Genomic DNA, 14,521 nt, shown 5'->3' with positions numbered 1-14,521 from the left:
GTTATTCTTGGGGTTTGGGGGGGATTGCGGTGGTGATTGCGGTGGCGATGCTGGGGAGGGGGTAGCAAGAGGGTGGATGGGGTTGCTGGGGTTGGGATTGGGGGTGGGGGTTGGATTGGGGGGGGGGTTGGTGATGATGGAGGATCCAGGGTGATGGCTGGAATGGCTGGAATGGCATTGGCATCGGCATCGGCATCGGCATCCCATGGATCAGGGAATGGATCCTCGTCCGGAGTTAGTGCGGGGGGGAGGAGAGCATCGAGATCCTCCAGGGTTAGCATTGCCGGTGGGAGGAGGAGGAGGTCGAGTGCCTCATAGCCCCCCTCCGGCATCGGCATCGGGTCGGGATTTGGTTCCTGCATTGCGGATTGATGGATGGCGATGGTGGGTGGCCCGAGTGCTTGTTGAGATAGCAGTTCTGTAGAGAACGGATCAGGGCGAGATCTATATAAGGGCTTTGTGGAAAGAGCTTTGATGTCCATGTGGGCTTTGTTACTTGCGGGTATACAGGAAGTCGCCCTTCCGGTGAAGGAATCTACGGATGATCTGTGCGATGTTGAATGATCGATGTGCTAAGCTTTGATGTGAGGATGGATGTACAAAGAATTAATTGCAAAGGGGCCATACAATATGCTACAGAGACAAAGGCATTCGATTACTTGGACACATCTGGTACAGGGACAAGATAGACAGACGTCTGTTAACTTACTTGGTATCCTGTTTTTTGGCTTGGGTTGCGCTGGCAAGTGCTAAGTCGCGTACCAACAGAAACACTGAGCAAGCTTCTTAAGTTCTACCTTTCTGAGCTCAACTATCGTACTTCCAAATTGAGTCCGTTCAATATATCAATAAAGTATATACACTAAAGCTAACTAGGTAATAAGTAATCCTGTCATAAACTTTTCCAAATCATCCTGTGATCTGTCAAGTCAGAATCCGGCTATATACAGTAAAACATGCATAACAAGTCGTTAAGAGGAGAATCCACCACAATCAGATCATCCCACCCAGCTCCATTCGGCGACCCGGCGACCATCGCGACGAAATCACCTCCGGTGCAGGTTTCACCGGCAGCGGTTTATTGCCCGACAGCTCGTTGCGTTCCCACTCCGAGTCGCTTTCCCCGGGCACACCGACTGTCTCCGGCCGAGAAGATTCGCTCGACGACAACCCGCCACCTGGCCGCATACGTCGGAAATCCTGTAGATCAGAGATCGGAATCGGGTAGATCGGCCCCATGCCCAACCCCATCGAGTCACGCGCCATCTGCGTCAGCTGCTCCATATCCTCGCGAAGGCCGGCGACCTGCTGCTCGAGGCTACGTCGGGCGGTCTGTTCGCGCCGCAGCAGCATGACCAAGGCGCTGTACTGTTCGACTGAGATGGTGCTGTGGTCGGTTAGGGATGTCGACGAGGGGGCTTGTAAGGTACGTGAGCGGTGGAGTTGGTTCGGACGAAGGGTGCTTGTGCTGGAGGGGCGGTCCGGGAGGAGTGTGTCTTGAGTAGGGATGGGCGGAGGCATCTTGTTCGGCCCCGATGATTGTTTGCGACGATGTCGCTTGACGGGTGATGCAGCCTGCCTTGATTCGGCGGGACTTTCACTGCGGTCGGTCTGCAGACGAGCAATGGCGAACTCGAGGTCGATCATCTTGACTTCCAGGATGTTGAGCCGCTGCTCCAGCGTGATGTGCTCGTCCTGTTGCATTGAAGTGACGAGGGTGCCGACATTAGTCGGAATCGGATCCTCGGGCTCGGGCTCGGGCTCATCTTCCGCCTCTGGTTCCACGGCGGCCTCCTCGGGCTCAGTGCCTTCAGGCTCTGCTGGTTCCTCCATCAGAACCGAAGTCTCGGTGGGCAGCGCCGGCGCACTGGCGACAGTAGTTCGAGTTGGTGGACGGTCGACCTCCGAGGGTGCACCATAGGCGGTAGACGCGGCGCAAGACTCCAGACTGCGCCGACGCCATTGGATAGGCGACATCAGATGGTGGTGTTCCTGCGCCAGACCGCGCAGGGCGGCAGCACTCCGCGACCGGCGCTTTAGCTGCTGGCGCTCCCGGCGACGGCAGACATCAAGAGGATCGCTGTTAGCATGAGGACTATTGCCGCGCTTGCTCACAGGACGGCCCTGAACGGCGGCTTCGAGCGCACCGCGGGATCCATCATCCGACAGGATCAGACTGGGAAGCGTGGCCCGACGCCGTCGTGGGTGCGAGTCCAGCTTCTGCAGAGCTTCCGCGAATGAAGTGACCGTGCCATTGGAGGGCGTAAACAGCGGAGGGGAGTGTTGATGTTGTTGTTGAGATCCGAAAGTTAGAGCTTGTGACGGCAAGCATCGTTCCATAGTCGGACTAGTGCTACCTCCCCGTGGTGGCGGAGACACACTTTCATCCCCGCGCGTCTTGCGGGTGAAGATCTTGCGCATGACGGTCTTCAACGTGCTGCCAGTGCGTCGATGGGTACTGGAACCGCGCACAACCACGGTCGGGGGCTCGGCAGGAACAGGAACAGCTCCCTGGCGGGAAGGGCCGCGCAACGTGCTGGACAAGAGTGATGTCTCGGCGGGGCGCGCGCGACGAGTGCTGACGATGAGTTGTTTCGAACTCATCGGAGGTAGGGCGGTGTCATCCCAAGTGTCGGCCATGGCGGACTCTGGCGATGGGGAGCTCCGATGCGAGCTCAAATTGGACATCTAGAAGAGAACATAAGATGCACGGGCACGTGGGAATGTCGGGATGTCGGGATTGCCGCGTGGGATGATGAAGAAAAATGATCGATCAGACGGAAAAGACACGATCGGGTATATAGTCACAGACCGGACAGGGCCGCGGGGGAGAGCGCCACCGTCAGCAGGGAGAAGCAGGAGATCCGGCCGAAACGCTCAAATCATGGTGAGACGAAGGAGCGACGCGAGATAAAGTCTGTTTGTAGAGAGCGAAAGACTATCAAGTGGGGGAAACAGTACGGGAATGAGAGACAGTGGATCGAACCAAACATCAAAATACAGGAGGGGGGAAAGAGAGACTGGAAGGGAGAGAAAGTGGACGCAAAGAAGAAAGAAGGAAGAGGAGGAGGAGGAGGAGGAGGTGGTGGTGGTGGTGCAGGCAGAAGAGGAGCAGAGAAGCAAGCATGTGCCCAAGTGGGCCTTTTTTTACGTTTCAGGGGGGGTATTTTTAGTATCCAACCTGACAAGATTGAAGACTAAACACAAGGCTCTGTATTGTGGACGCAGAGAAGATGCACAGAAGAGCATGATGAGGTGAAGAAGGATCAGCAGGATCGGATCGCGACCGATCCATCGTCCTCGGCTCGTGCCAACACAATCGAAGATGAAACCGTCAGACTTTAGTTGTTGGTCGATTGATTAATGGTGGGTGAATTGAGGAATTGATTCTCAAATGATGGATGCCAAGCGGGCGTGCTCTGACCACTTTTGCTGTCACTCCATCCGAATTGGTGAATTTAGTCTGTTTCAGCCGAGTGGAGCTGCTGCACAAGGCCGAATTACGGAGGATTATGCAGTTGCAGTATTGTTTTTATGACTTCGTCTTTGGCGGGCGGCCTCTCACAAGAACGTCCCTGCATCGGGATAGCGCAGATCAGCCTGTTCTTCTAGAAACTCCATCCAGCGCTTCAAAAACCCGTTTCCTCTATAATGCAGTTGGAGTCTGTCAGCAATCACGGCGAAATCCAACAACCGCCCCCAAATGACTTACTGGCTGATCGTCTCCGAATCACCGCAGATGCATAAGTGTCGCTTCGGCCGCGTCATGGCCACTGGAACGCTCTAGTCAGTGCTGACCTTCGCCAATTAATCTAGAACTTATCTTACCATTCAGCCGACGCTTCTCGGCCAGAAATCCAACTTCACGGGCCTCGTTACTGCGCACCAGGCTGACCACTACTGCCTCCTTTTCGCGCCCCTGGAAGCCGTCGACGCTGCCCAATTCCAGGTCGGGATATTTCTCGCGGAGCATCTGCGACAACACTGCGAGCTGTCCGTTGTACGGGGTAATTACTGCAATATCGTTCGGTTGCACCCCAGCCGCCACCAGGGCATCAACATGCTGCCCTACCACCAATGCCTCCATCGAATTACTCTTGCTTTCCCCCAATAGTTTCTCTGACTTACCTAGCCCCAATTCCTCCGCCGTCTCAGGGAAGTCCCCGCCCTGGGTGTCCCAGAAGACCAGGGGTGCTATCGTATCGTCCGTCGTCTGTACTTCGTATGGCAAGTCCGCCAACCGACGCGCCCGCACGGCGTCAGCTGCTATCAATTTCGACTCGTACAGCTCCTGTGAGGGGAATTGCATAATGGTTTCGTGCATACGATACTGGGTGGTGAGCATGCGTTTGATCCCGGGTCCATGCGTGGCCAGTAACCGGTCAAACAGCGTAGTCTCCAACGAAACGTCGGGCAAAAGATCCTCCCCCGCCTCCGCACTGCTGGTTTTTGTTTGCTCGCGCGTTGATTTGACGGTGGGCGGCAGCTGCAGATGGTCACCGGCCAGGATGACCTTGGACGCCGGGAGCAGCGGGATCCAGCATTGGGGCTCCAGGGCCTGGCTGGCCTCGTCGATCACGACCACATCGAATTTTTGCCCGCGCAACTGATGCCCGCCCGCCCCATGCAACGTCGCCAGCACGACGCTGCTTTCGCGCACCAAGTCCACCACGCATTTCGTTTCCCGCTCGCGGTACTCTCGCCGCAACTCCTTCAAATCGTCGTAGATGGCGCGCCGCTCCCGTCCCGTCCGCGTCTTTCGGATGCTGGCCTGTTTCTGGTCGATCTCGCGGCGCACATCCCGCACAATCCCGGCCGCCTCGGATGTCTGCGTCAAAACCTCGAGCGAGTGATCCAGCACCGCCGGCAGCAGTCGCGCGGGGTGGCCGATGCGCACCACGGGGATCTTCTTGGGGACCAGTCGCTCGACGATGTTATCCACCGAGATGTTCGAGGGCCCGCAGACCAAGACGCGCTGTTTCCGCTGCACGAGCTGCACGATCAACTCGATCAGGGTATGCGTCTTTCCCGTGCCCGGCGGACCGTGGATGAGGGCGATATCGCGCGACGCCAGCGCGAACCGGATCGCCTCTTTCTGGGAGTCGTTGAGCGTAGGATCGGTAAACTCCATGTCCTTGCAGACATCGTAGTCGGGTGTGAGGGGGGTGGTATGTCCGAACGCGACGCGCACGAAGTGAGTATGATCGGATTCCTGCATTTTGGCCATCCGATCCATCGTCTGGTTCATCCTGCATCATCACCATCGCCGTCGTCGCGTCAGCATCTCTCCTTTCCCTTGAACCAACCAGAATTACCCAAGGAGATCTCCTTACCTTCGAAACGTAACATCATTCGCCAGCTTCACACTACGCCCCGCATAAAGATCGCCAGTCAGTCAGCCATCCCATTCCATAATTCTCATCCTCTTCACCTCTCCCTCCCACCACCCAAACACACAAACACACAAACAAAGAGAGAAAGGGGAAAAAAAAACATACAACCAAACCCTCTTCCCCCACAACTCCTCCACTCCCTCATCCTCCTCCTTCTTTCCCCCGGCCGACGCAGCAGCCCCCTGCTGGCCAAACGCAACCCAAACCGCCCCCTCCCCAACTCTGGTGACCACCCCCTCCGGCGCCTTACTACCACCACCACCATCTTTCTTCCCCTTCTTCGCCCCCGCCGACGACGAAGAATTACTAATCTCCAAACACCTCACCACATCCCCGACCCGAATGCCATGCGCAGGGAGCCGTGACCGCCCATCATCCTTCCCATTATTCCCACCCTCCCCTCCTCCCTTAGAGCTGTTAGAGGACGTAGTCGCCGCATCCGGCACAAACTCCCCCACCAACCGCCCGCCCAACCCCGTGCGCGTCTGCGAGAGCACCAGGCCCGTGAGCGCGTGGCCCGTGGCCTGGAGGGTGCGGCGCGTGGCGGGGCTGGCGGCGACGGAGGCGGCGGAGAGGGTGGAGGAGGCGATCTCGAGGCTGTGTTCGGTTTTGAGGCGGTGGAGCTGGGTGGTTGCGAAGGCGGGGATGGGGATCGGCGATGATTGGGGTTTCATTTTGGAGGGGGGGATAGATACGGTTTGCGTTTGTCTGAGAGGGGAGAGGGGGTGGTGGTGAGCTGAGCTGAGCTGAGCTGGGTCAGTGTGTGGTTGTTTGCTGTGGTGGGGGTAGGTAGGCGTGCGCACTGCAGCTTTTGTGGTGAGGGGTGGTAAATTTCTGGGTTTGTCTTGGGCGGGAGGAAGAGACTGTGGTTTTGTTTCGGATGCGATGGGCTCGATTCGGAGCAAGGTGTGTTGCGGTGGCTTGCTGGTCACAACGGTGAGTGAATCTGGGGAATTGGGTCAGGAAAGTGGAGGAAGTGCGTGCTGCAGGATTGAAGAATGATGCAAACACGCTGCGGGCTGCGGGCTGCGGGGAAAGGCCGCGTGAGGGGAGCGATTAGTCATCAACTTCCTCGGACAGCCGTCGCAGAAGGGATGAAGTAGGGGAGGGAAAGCTGGATTCAGTCGCTTCATTTGTGGGTGTTTGCGTCTTTGTATTCAGCTACGATCCTTCTATGAGAGCTTTAGGCGTAGGAGTCGCTTTGTTGACACTTTTTTGACCAGGGTAGTGGTAGTATGGCATTAGTATGGCCGTATATCTTAACCACCTCAGCCATGGGCAATCTAAGGGACCACTCAATTCTATTCTGGATGTGGTCAAGGCATCGGTGACGCCACGAGGGATCGCAAATAAAAATCTATTTGCTGGTTGCAAAGAAAGCCTTTTTTTCATTTGTTATTATGAACAATTACCTTCGGTTACAGACAACCTCCACTTATTAACTAGAGTAGATATTCCGAAGTGCTGAATAATGGACGGCCACCCTCCCTCCACGTTCCAACAAGGTAAAAAGAAAATAGACACAGAGAAAAGTAAGATCAAGTCATATCCACTAAAGACACATTGTCAATGCGCATGCTGTGAGTTCTTCGGACCACTGAAGGGCGCCACTCCGCGAGCCCGCTGATATACGATCTCCCCCAGCATCCGCACTTCCATGTCCTTTGCCAGTTCGTGGTTCTCGGAGAGATACAGACGGTAGTCGCGCAGTCCTCGAAGTTCGAGCATCCCCTCTAGCAGCTTCTTCAGGTAACGGCGCCGGGGCTCACCGGAAACCATCCCTTTCCAGCCCATATCCACAATAGTCAATGACAGGTTCGGGATCTTGAAGTGCTCGCGGATGAAGCGGCGCAGCACCGACCACCAGAGCAGTGTCGATTCGTTGGAGCGGGGCCCTGTGCGAGGAGTATCACGGTAGTGGGACGGAAACTTGAGAATCAGGTGCCGCATGAGCTCCGTGGTTGAGGTCGGGAGCTTGTTAAGGAACTGCAGCATGAACTCCGGGTCTTCATCCAGGAATGCGAATTTGTTACGGGAGTAGAATATCTGGCGGGCGTCCCGATAGAAGTCTCGGCTGACAAGGAAGTAGTTGAGCGGGCTCTCAAGGCAGCTGCAGGAGGTCGAAAAAGCTGTGTGACGGCCACGGCAGAAACAAATCGCCCCAACAGGAGAGCAGGTCAGGCAGCAATTCATCGAAAGAAAGCTGCTGGGTCGCATGGCTTTCTTGCGATCCTGGAGCGAGATGACACCTCTCAGGCTCTCCACCTTTGGGAGGAATGGGTCTGGATGGTCGACCAGGAGCAGCTCCAAAATCATGAACTGTATCTCCCGGGGAAGACGGAAGTACGGAAACTGAGGCTTGACTGCCAAAGTATTCGTCACTCTCAAGGCAGCACGGCGAATCACCTTCTGAGTGTGTTCCTCATAGTTGTGACCAAAGTGGAACGCGCACTGGAGCAGAACTGGGAATGGATTCATCTCACGCATGAGTCTCTGGGCGACCTCCAGTTCGCGCACCTTGCATGTCATACTGAAATACTTTAGGCCGTGCATTTTAGAATGAGCCAGCAGGCAGAAGCTGATCCAGATCCGTAGAGACGTCCTGTGGACTCCACCGGCCAGCTTAAGGTAGCGGTGTTCTCTCGGGCTCAGGTCCAAGTGCAAGTAACGCAGACGGTGGAGTCCCCATTCAAACGAGGATTCAAAGGAATTGTAGTCAGTTCTGCTGGAGAGGGGTGCGTTAAACCGATTGCGGGAGAAGAAAACTGCGCCGGCTTCTTCACGAGTAGCACGAGAGATACTGAAGAGCTCGACAGGCAGTTTCGGGTGATTGCAGTCGCGCTCTATCCAGATCCCTGGACTTGGAGCAATATAATGACGATGATCCCCTTTCAGACAGGTACCGCCATTGTGCTTTCTGCGTACAGCCTCGTATCGGAAGTTTATGACACAGTTCCGCAGCAGTCCAGCATACTCGAGGATCTTGACGCGAGCCACATGCGGGAGATCCATGAACGTGATACGTGGTTTCTGGACAATCACCTCACTTTGAGCAGCCTGTTTCTCGGGGTCGTTCGCAGAAAGCATCCATCCACGTTCAAGGAAAGTGAAGAAGGCATCCTCAAAGGTAGGGAGAATCGCGGCCGGAACATCGATCGAAGCTACTCAGAACCAGACGGTTAGTAGTCTTTTAGGTTGGTAGATAAGAGGAGATATGGAGGCATCAACGGACCCATGATTTCCATCAGTCGAGATAAATTGTGTCCTAGATACTGCCAGGCAGGACTGAAACTACTTGAGGAAGCCCATATGAGATGGAGTGTGAAGGGCGAGGGGAATTGGGTGGTGGGGGACGAAGTATGGAGGAAGCAGAGATGTGGTGTAGAGAAAGCGAAAGAACGGACGCGAAGAGGAAACACGGTAAGTCACGTCAAATCCTCCTACTGCGTGACAGAGTCAACAGAGACAGCAATAGGGAGATGTCGGACTTGATGGGCAGAACACCAGAACAACAGAACAGTCCAAACAGTCCAAACGTGAAACCCCTCAACAACAACGAGTGAAGAAGGTGAAATGTAAAAGACCCGCATTCAATCCATCACTCCGCCTCAACCTTCACCTTTGGACTTCCCCCGCTATCGTCACTAATGAACTGCTGCGGGGCAACACCACTTTCTGCCTTGTATACCGTTGTCTTCTTTACTTTGGAAGCCATTCCTCGAATCTCGCTCTTGCACAACTTCGTCCCTGCAAGGTCACAGTCGCCGCACCGCCGGCCGATAGGTAAGCAGACCGTCTGCCCCAGTCCAACCAGCAACTTGTTAATCTCATGCCATTTGTCCTTTGGCAGCCACGATTCCAGAGCCTTACGAGTCTCCTCCGGAGTCTTCGTCTTGTGCCATCCCCAGAGGTTGGTGATACGGTGCACGTGAACGTCAACGCCAATGCCTTCGTGCTTGCCCCAAGCAGCACTCATACACAGGAATGCCATCTTCGGCCCGACCCCCGGCAAGCTCATCAACTCAGTCGGCGTCGACGGGATATCGGAGTCATACTGATCGCGGAGAATGAGGGCAGCGGCTTTGATATACTTGGTTTTGTTGTTATGGAAGCCCACGGTGCGAATCAGCTCGTTCAACCGTTCCGGCGATACGGCCAAGATATTCTCCAGGTTCAGAGTGCTGTCCTGCATAGGCTCTAGTGCCTTGCTATCATAGTTGTCGTCGTTGGGCTCGGCCTTGATGGCAACTGGAGGTCCATCCCCAAGCTCTGTGTGCAATCGTTGCATGGCCACGGCCGTCACCGTATCCTTGGTCTGCGACGACAGCATCAGAGCAATGAGGGTCTGGAAGCGGCGATCTCGAGGCGACGACGCACGCCAATAGAGCTCAGCGCAGCCCATAGTGTCGACTGGGGCGGTCGGATTGTCCTCGCGCATCTTCTTCACGGTGGTATAGATGGTCTCCCAGTTGGACGGAGGCTCTACCGTGTAGGTGCCATCCTCGACCTTGACCTTTCGGGCAGGCAGGCGGCGGGATCTGGCCGCAGGCTTCTCGAAGACCTCCTCTTTGACAGTGGTTTCAACTTTGAGGGATGTCTGGGTAGCATTTGCAGGCGTGCGCGCAGAACGATTCCGCGAGCCGCGGGCTGAAGGGGCGCTCAATGCGCTCTTCCGCCGCTTGGCAGGGGGCTCCAAGATATCCTCGATATCGACAGTTGGGACCGATGACAGCGACGACGTGTCATCATCGTCGCTCACTGCCTCCGCAGACGCAGGCACAGATGCAGACGCAGATGCACTGGAGCCACCGTTGAAGGCAAAACTGCGCAGGACACTGGCATGAGCCGATGAGCTGCGTGTTTGCCGACGGCCAGGGGGCGACAGGGCCTGAACGACTCTGGCCGTCTCCTTGGCTGTGCGAGAGGTGCGCATGGAGGTAAAGCTGCTGGTTATCAAGATAAACGATGAAAGATGGATGTCGTTTTCGATTTCACATGAAAAGACGGTGGCTAAGCATCAATAAAATTTGTTAGGGCCCCATCAGTCCAAGGAATGCGCAGTCAAGACCACGGGAAGAAGACTGGCACCCGGCGCTACTGAATGGGGAAGACCCACGACTTGAGCCTCGGTATTTTCTTTCCGCTTCAACTCCATTTGAGTGCAGTGCCAGCCACCCGCTGTGTCACATCCTGAAGGAATGTGTCTGTTGGTGAGGGACTGTTTTGGAGAGACACGCAGCGATCGCAGAGACTTGTTTTCCCTTTCAAAGAAACACGGTCAATTTCACACGTCCTCCACACGCACCAAGGGCAAACCCCTCGCTCAGTCAGCGACGCTCAGTCAGCGACGCCGAGCATTCCACCGCATTCCAGCCACTCACCACTCGCCAACCACGCCAGCCAGCAGCCAGCAGCAGCTCGTTCTGCACATGAGAAGCTGAGACAATGGCAACGCACAACACCACCCAGCGTCTCCTCCGGGAACTGAAGGACTACACCAACAACCCCAATGAAGCTCTTCTGCATCTCGGGCCCATCAAAGAGGATGATCTCCTCCACTGGGAAGCCGTCCTGAAAGGTGTGAAGGGCACTCCATACGAAGGTAAGCAAACCCCCATTCCTCCCTCTCCCCCGCGCCCCTCCGTACTTTCCGACAGCCCTCACTCAACTCCCCCTCACAACCTTTACACAATCTAAGATTCTCAATAGGCGGCCTCTGGTCCCTCCACATCACCATTCCCCCATCCTACCCGCTTACCCCGCCCACCATCCGCTTCACCACCCGCATCAGCCACCCCAACATCTCCTTCACCACCGGCGAGATCTGCCTCACCCTCCTGACGACTGAGCACTGGAGCCCCGTCTACACTCTCTCCTCGACCCTCAGCGCCATCCACCAGCTGCTGACGGATCCGCGCCCGGAATCGCCGCTCAACGTCGACGTCGCCGCCCTGCTGCGCGACGGCGATATCCCCGCGTGGGAGAGTGTGGTGCGGTTCTGGACGGAGGAGGAGCGGTGGATGCCAAAGTAGACAATATACCGCGTGGACTGAGGGAGGTTGTTTGGGGTATATACTCGTTGTTCAGGAGGTGAGTGGCTAGGTTGAATGATCGCATCATGCAAACCGAGATGCGGCGCGTCTTTATGGATCATCAAACCGTGTCCGTTCCGGGTGAGGGGACACAAAGAAATAAGAGGGAGGGGATTATCACCATGTCTATACCTACATCTAGACCTATCAATACTTTTTTGTTATGGGGTAGGTTTGTACAGAGCTAGCTACTAGGTAGGTACCTAGCTAGCCTACCCATCACGTGCACAGTGACAGCAAGCAAGTAGGGCAAGTCATTTCACCAGATTAGAGCCATGTTGTTGCGTTCAAAACAATACCCATTTTTCAGAAGGCACTACCAACTATCCATAGCCTGAAACAACTGAGAGAACAAAACAGTCTCAAATTATGTCCGAATGATCCGTGATCCAGGAGTCACTTTTGCAACTCCCGGGGGTCAATGATCGAAGACAACCTGTCTAGAGTATGCACATGCTTTGAACAACATCCATCCATCCACCCCCTCAACCCTCCTCTCCTCCCCACCCCAGATGTTTAGAAAAAAATCAGAATGCGCTAAAGGAGAGACAAAATGTGGGAATACGCCGAGCTAAATGAACAAGTAATGTATGCTTTGCCAGATTCACGTTCACGTTCACATTCACGTGTGTTGTTTTGCATCAAAAGGATCGTAACATGGTGAGAGGTATCATGGGGGCAGCTGAAAAGCTAGCAGGGAAACAAAAAAACGCCGGAAAATGCATTTGCTGGGAGAAAAAAAAAATAGTATTCGGATGGTTTGGGAGTTGTTCATCTTTACAAAGCCATAGCCACCACGGCCGCTCCACCGACCATCACGAATAGCTCCCGGCCCAGACCGTGCGCGGTCGCGGCACCGTTGTCGGTCTGCAGACTCGGGGATCCGCGGGTGCCGGTGGCGACCTCGTGGGCGGTCTCGGTCGGGTGGATGACGGTGATGGCAGTGACGGTGCTCTGCTGGCCGTTGGGCAGCGTGGTGGTCATCTTGTAGGTGGAGGTGTAGGGAGTGGTCTTGGCGCTGGTGGTAGAGCTGTCGTCTGTGGTTTGGGAGTCCTTGGTTGAAGTAGTGGAGGTGGAGGTGGTGGTCTCGAGGGTGGTGGAGGTTGAGGTGGAGGTCGAGGTGGCGGATGTGGATTTGGATGAAGTGGAGGACGAGGAGGAGGTCGAGGTGGTGGATGTTGTTGAGGTGGTGGAGGTCGTGTGAGCTGCGGTAGTATGTGAGCTGGATGAAGTGGTACTAGTGGTAGTGGAAGTAGCAGAAGTAGAGGTAGTAGTAGTAGTAGTAGTAGTGGCCGCGACGGTGGGGATCGTGGTACTAGCTGCGGTGGTGTGAGAAGAGGACGAGGACGAAGATGTGGACGAAGTGGACGAAGAAGTAGAAGTAGTATAGGTCGACGTCGCCGTGGCAGACGACGAGGAGGATGAGGAGGTCGACGAGGTGGTCGCCGTAGAGGCAGAAGAGGAAGAAGAAGACGTGGACGGAGACGAGGAGCTAGACTCACTGCTACTAGAGCTCGACTCACTGCTGCTAGAGCTGGACTCACTGCTGCTAGAGCTAGTCGTAGGTCTCGCAGCGGTCGTGCGGGCAGCAGTGGTCGTAGGAGCGGCGGTAGTTTCCGCAGCAGTAGTGGTGGGCTGTTGTTGCGCACTGCTGGTGGAACTCTCAGCCTGCGAAGCGGTGGTCGCTGCCGCGGCGGCAGAAGTGGTCGCTGCCGGCTCCGAGGCCTGGCTCGTCGTCTCTACCGCAGCCGTCGAGTTGCCATCCGCTCGCTTGACCAGGTTCAAGTGGTCCGCCAACGACGAATCATCCTGCTGGAGAGCTGCGGCAGCTTCCTCGTCAGACTGGAAGATGCCGTGGCTGAACCTCTGGAACAGATGCAGAGCCTTGTGGAGGGAGGTCTCTTCGATGCTGTCGGCGACCGACGGGGTGTCGGATTCGGACTGATCGGCGGCCGGGGCTGCAATCGCAGATAAGGCGATCAGGGATAGGAGAAGCAGTTGGAGCAGGCGAGTTGACAACGCCATGGCGCCTCAGTTGGATATTTCAACGTCTTTATTGATCGAGTGGAATGTTTTTTTGAAGTTGGAGTGGAAGAAACGAAGGTTCAGGGGATCGAAGCGAGAGAAAAAGTGGTCGTTCACTTGGTTGGAGTTCCCAAAAGGGTAATACTCGGAGGTCGATGAAGAGGGGAAGGAGACGGAAGCGGAAGAGAGAGGCCAGGCAGGTTGCTAAGTATGAGTAGGTGTACTGGGCTGAGTAGTTACAGGACGGTGCGTGTGGTGCGTCCTGCAACAGTGGGCTGGCAATAATTGATTATAGTAACGGTTGGCAGCTGATTGATTAACTGCAAGCCACCCGAGATGAGAGTGAAACAAATGGCCGACAAGGCTTGTTCTGCTGCGCCGCCAGTGAATAAATAGTAGCAGACAAAAGAAGAGAAAGAAAAGAAAAGAAAAAAAAAAGAACCTCGATCGCCAGGCAGGCTAGAAAGAGCAGGAAAAAAAAGAATACGTACTAAAGAAAAAACAAGGCAGGTCTAGCTCGGACTTGCGGAGCCAGTGAGTGAGTGGATCAACGAGTGGAAAGACGCTAGAAGATCGAAATACAAGATGGTGCCTTATTTTTTTTTTGTTATCATCATAGAAAGAAAGGACGAAGCAAACAACATCCAGGAAGCAAAGGCATTTTAACAACAGGGAGTGACAGAGAAAGGAACAAGGTTACCCAGATGCATCTTGCACCATGGTTCTACCCAAGTGCGGCGATGCATAGCCTATCCCCTCCGCTCGCGATAAAATGCCCTTAAAAAAGCAACAAAAGTATCCGGATGCAATCCGTGGGAGTCATGGCTTCTCGACCGATTGTACGAGGTCACCGTCAGCCGCGAACACAGGCAATTGGGCCAATGCACACACCAGCTCGCCTGGATTTTATTACCTACACAGAGGGTGTAAGACGGCAGCCATGCATCTTTGGCTTTGGTTGTGTGTCTCACAATCTGTGTGTATACCACCCCGGACAGACACTGATTGGCA

General features: G+C 55.2%; 5 protein-coding genes across 5 annotated transcripts; 1 reads left to right on the top strand and 4 right to left on the bottom strand.

Moving 5' to 3' along the window:
* Window positions 1–993: 993 nt before the first annotated feature.
* Window positions 994–2,661, bottom strand: BO66DRAFT_310058 (uncharacterized protein; the record flags this gene model as incomplete). Its single annotated transcript, XM_025643272.1, has 2 exons — window positions 994–1,791; window positions 1,840–2,661. Coding segments are annotated over 2 exons (1,620 nt in total), but the record flags the coding sequence as incomplete, so codon positions are not given.
* A 749-nt stretch (window positions 2,662–3,410) lies between these two features.
* Window positions 3,411–6,339, bottom strand: BO66DRAFT_103583 (putative DNA helicase). The gene is made up of 6 exons (XM_025641773.1): window positions 6,197–6,339; window positions 5,499–6,139; window positions 5,334–5,366; window positions 3,829–5,249; window positions 3,713–3,773; window positions 3,411–3,646 (listed from the first exon to the last, which is right to left on the bottom strand). The coding sequence occupies exons 2-6, from the start codon at window positions 6,065–6,067 to the stop codon at window positions 3,562–3,564; spliced, it is 2,169 nt and encodes a 722-aa protein (XP_025503078.1). The 5' UTR covers window positions 6,068–6,139; window positions 6,197–6,339; the 3' UTR covers window positions 3,411–3,561.
* A 620-nt stretch (window positions 6,340–6,959) lies between these two features.
* On the bottom strand, window positions 6,960–10,326 carry BO66DRAFT_324738 (endonuclease III domain-containing protein; the record flags this gene model as incomplete). The annotated part of the gene is made up of 2 exons (XM_025643843.1): window positions 6,960–8,423; window positions 9,097–10,326. The coding sequence occupies 2 exons, from the start codon at window positions 10,324–10,326 to the stop codon at window positions 6,960–6,962; spliced, it is 2,694 nt and encodes an 897-aa protein (XP_025503077.1).
* Window positions 10,327–10,806: 480 nt separating this feature from the next.
* pex4 (putative ubiquitin conjugating enzyme (UbcJ)) lies at window positions 10,807–11,816 on the top strand. Its single transcript, XM_025647525.1, has 2 exons — window positions 10,807–10,995; window positions 11,103–11,816. Exons 1-2 carry the CDS (start codon window positions 10,839–10,841, stop codon window positions 11,423–11,425), a joined length of 480 nt encoding a protein of 159 aa, XP_025503076.1. The 5' UTR covers window positions 10,807–10,838; the 3' UTR covers window positions 11,426–11,816.
* Window positions 11,817–11,829: 13 nt separating this feature from the next.
* On the bottom strand, window positions 11,830–13,868 carry BO66DRAFT_392487 (putative GPI anchored cell wall protein (Dan4)). The gene is made up of 2 exons (XM_025647524.1): window positions 12,988–13,868; window positions 11,830–12,804 (listed from the first exon to the last, which is right to left on the bottom strand). The coding sequence occupies exons 1-2, from the start codon at window positions 13,508–13,510 to the stop codon at window positions 12,263–12,265; spliced, it is 1,065 nt and encodes a 354-aa protein (XP_025503075.1). The 5' UTR covers window positions 13,511–13,868; the 3' UTR covers window positions 11,830–12,262.
* Window positions 13,869–14,521: the final 653 nt, after the last annotated feature.

This window comes from Aspergillus aculeatinus (assembly GCF_003184765.1).
Source record: "Aspergillus aculeatinus CBS 121060 unplaced genomic scaffold BO66scaffold_29, whole genome shotgun sequence".
Taxonomy (NCBI): domain Eukaryota; kingdom Fungi; phylum Ascomycota; class Eurotiomycetes; order Eurotiales; family Aspergillaceae; genus Aspergillus; species Aspergillus aculeatinus.
Note: the sequence above shows the minus strand (reverse complement) of the source record. Positions and strands in the feature narration are given on the sequence as shown.

Bases quoted from the DNA above. Each gene is read 5' to 3' on its own strand.
- pex4 (XM_025647525.1), top strand. From the start codon at position 10,839: ATGGCAACGCACAACACCACCCAGCGTCTCCTCCGGGAACTGAAGGAC. The intron at 10,996-11,102 runs GTAAGCAAACCC...GATTCTCAATAG, and splicing joins GAAGGGCACTCCATACGAAG to GCGGCCTCTGGTCCCTCCAC.
- BO66DRAFT_392487 (XM_025647524.1), bottom strand. From the start codon at position 13,510: ATGGCGTTGTCAACTCGCCTGCTCCAACTGCTTCTCCTATCCCTGATC. The intron at 12,805-12,987 runs GTGAGTCTAGCT...ACACCACCGCAG, and splicing joins TGAGTCGAGCTCTAGTAGCA to CTAGTACCACGATCCCCACC.
- BO66DRAFT_103583 (XM_025641773.1), bottom strand. From the start codon at position 6,067: ATGAAACCCCAATCATCGCCGATCCCCATCCCCGCCTTCGCAACCACC. The intron at 5,367-5,498 runs GTATGTTTTTTT...TGCGGGGCGTAG, and splicing joins TGGGGGAAGAGGGTTTGGTT to TGTGAAGCTGGCGAATGATG. The intron at 3,774-3,828 runs GTAAGATAAGTT...AGAGCGTTCCAG, and splicing joins CGAGAAGCGTCGGCTGAATG to TGGCCATGACGCGGCCGAAG.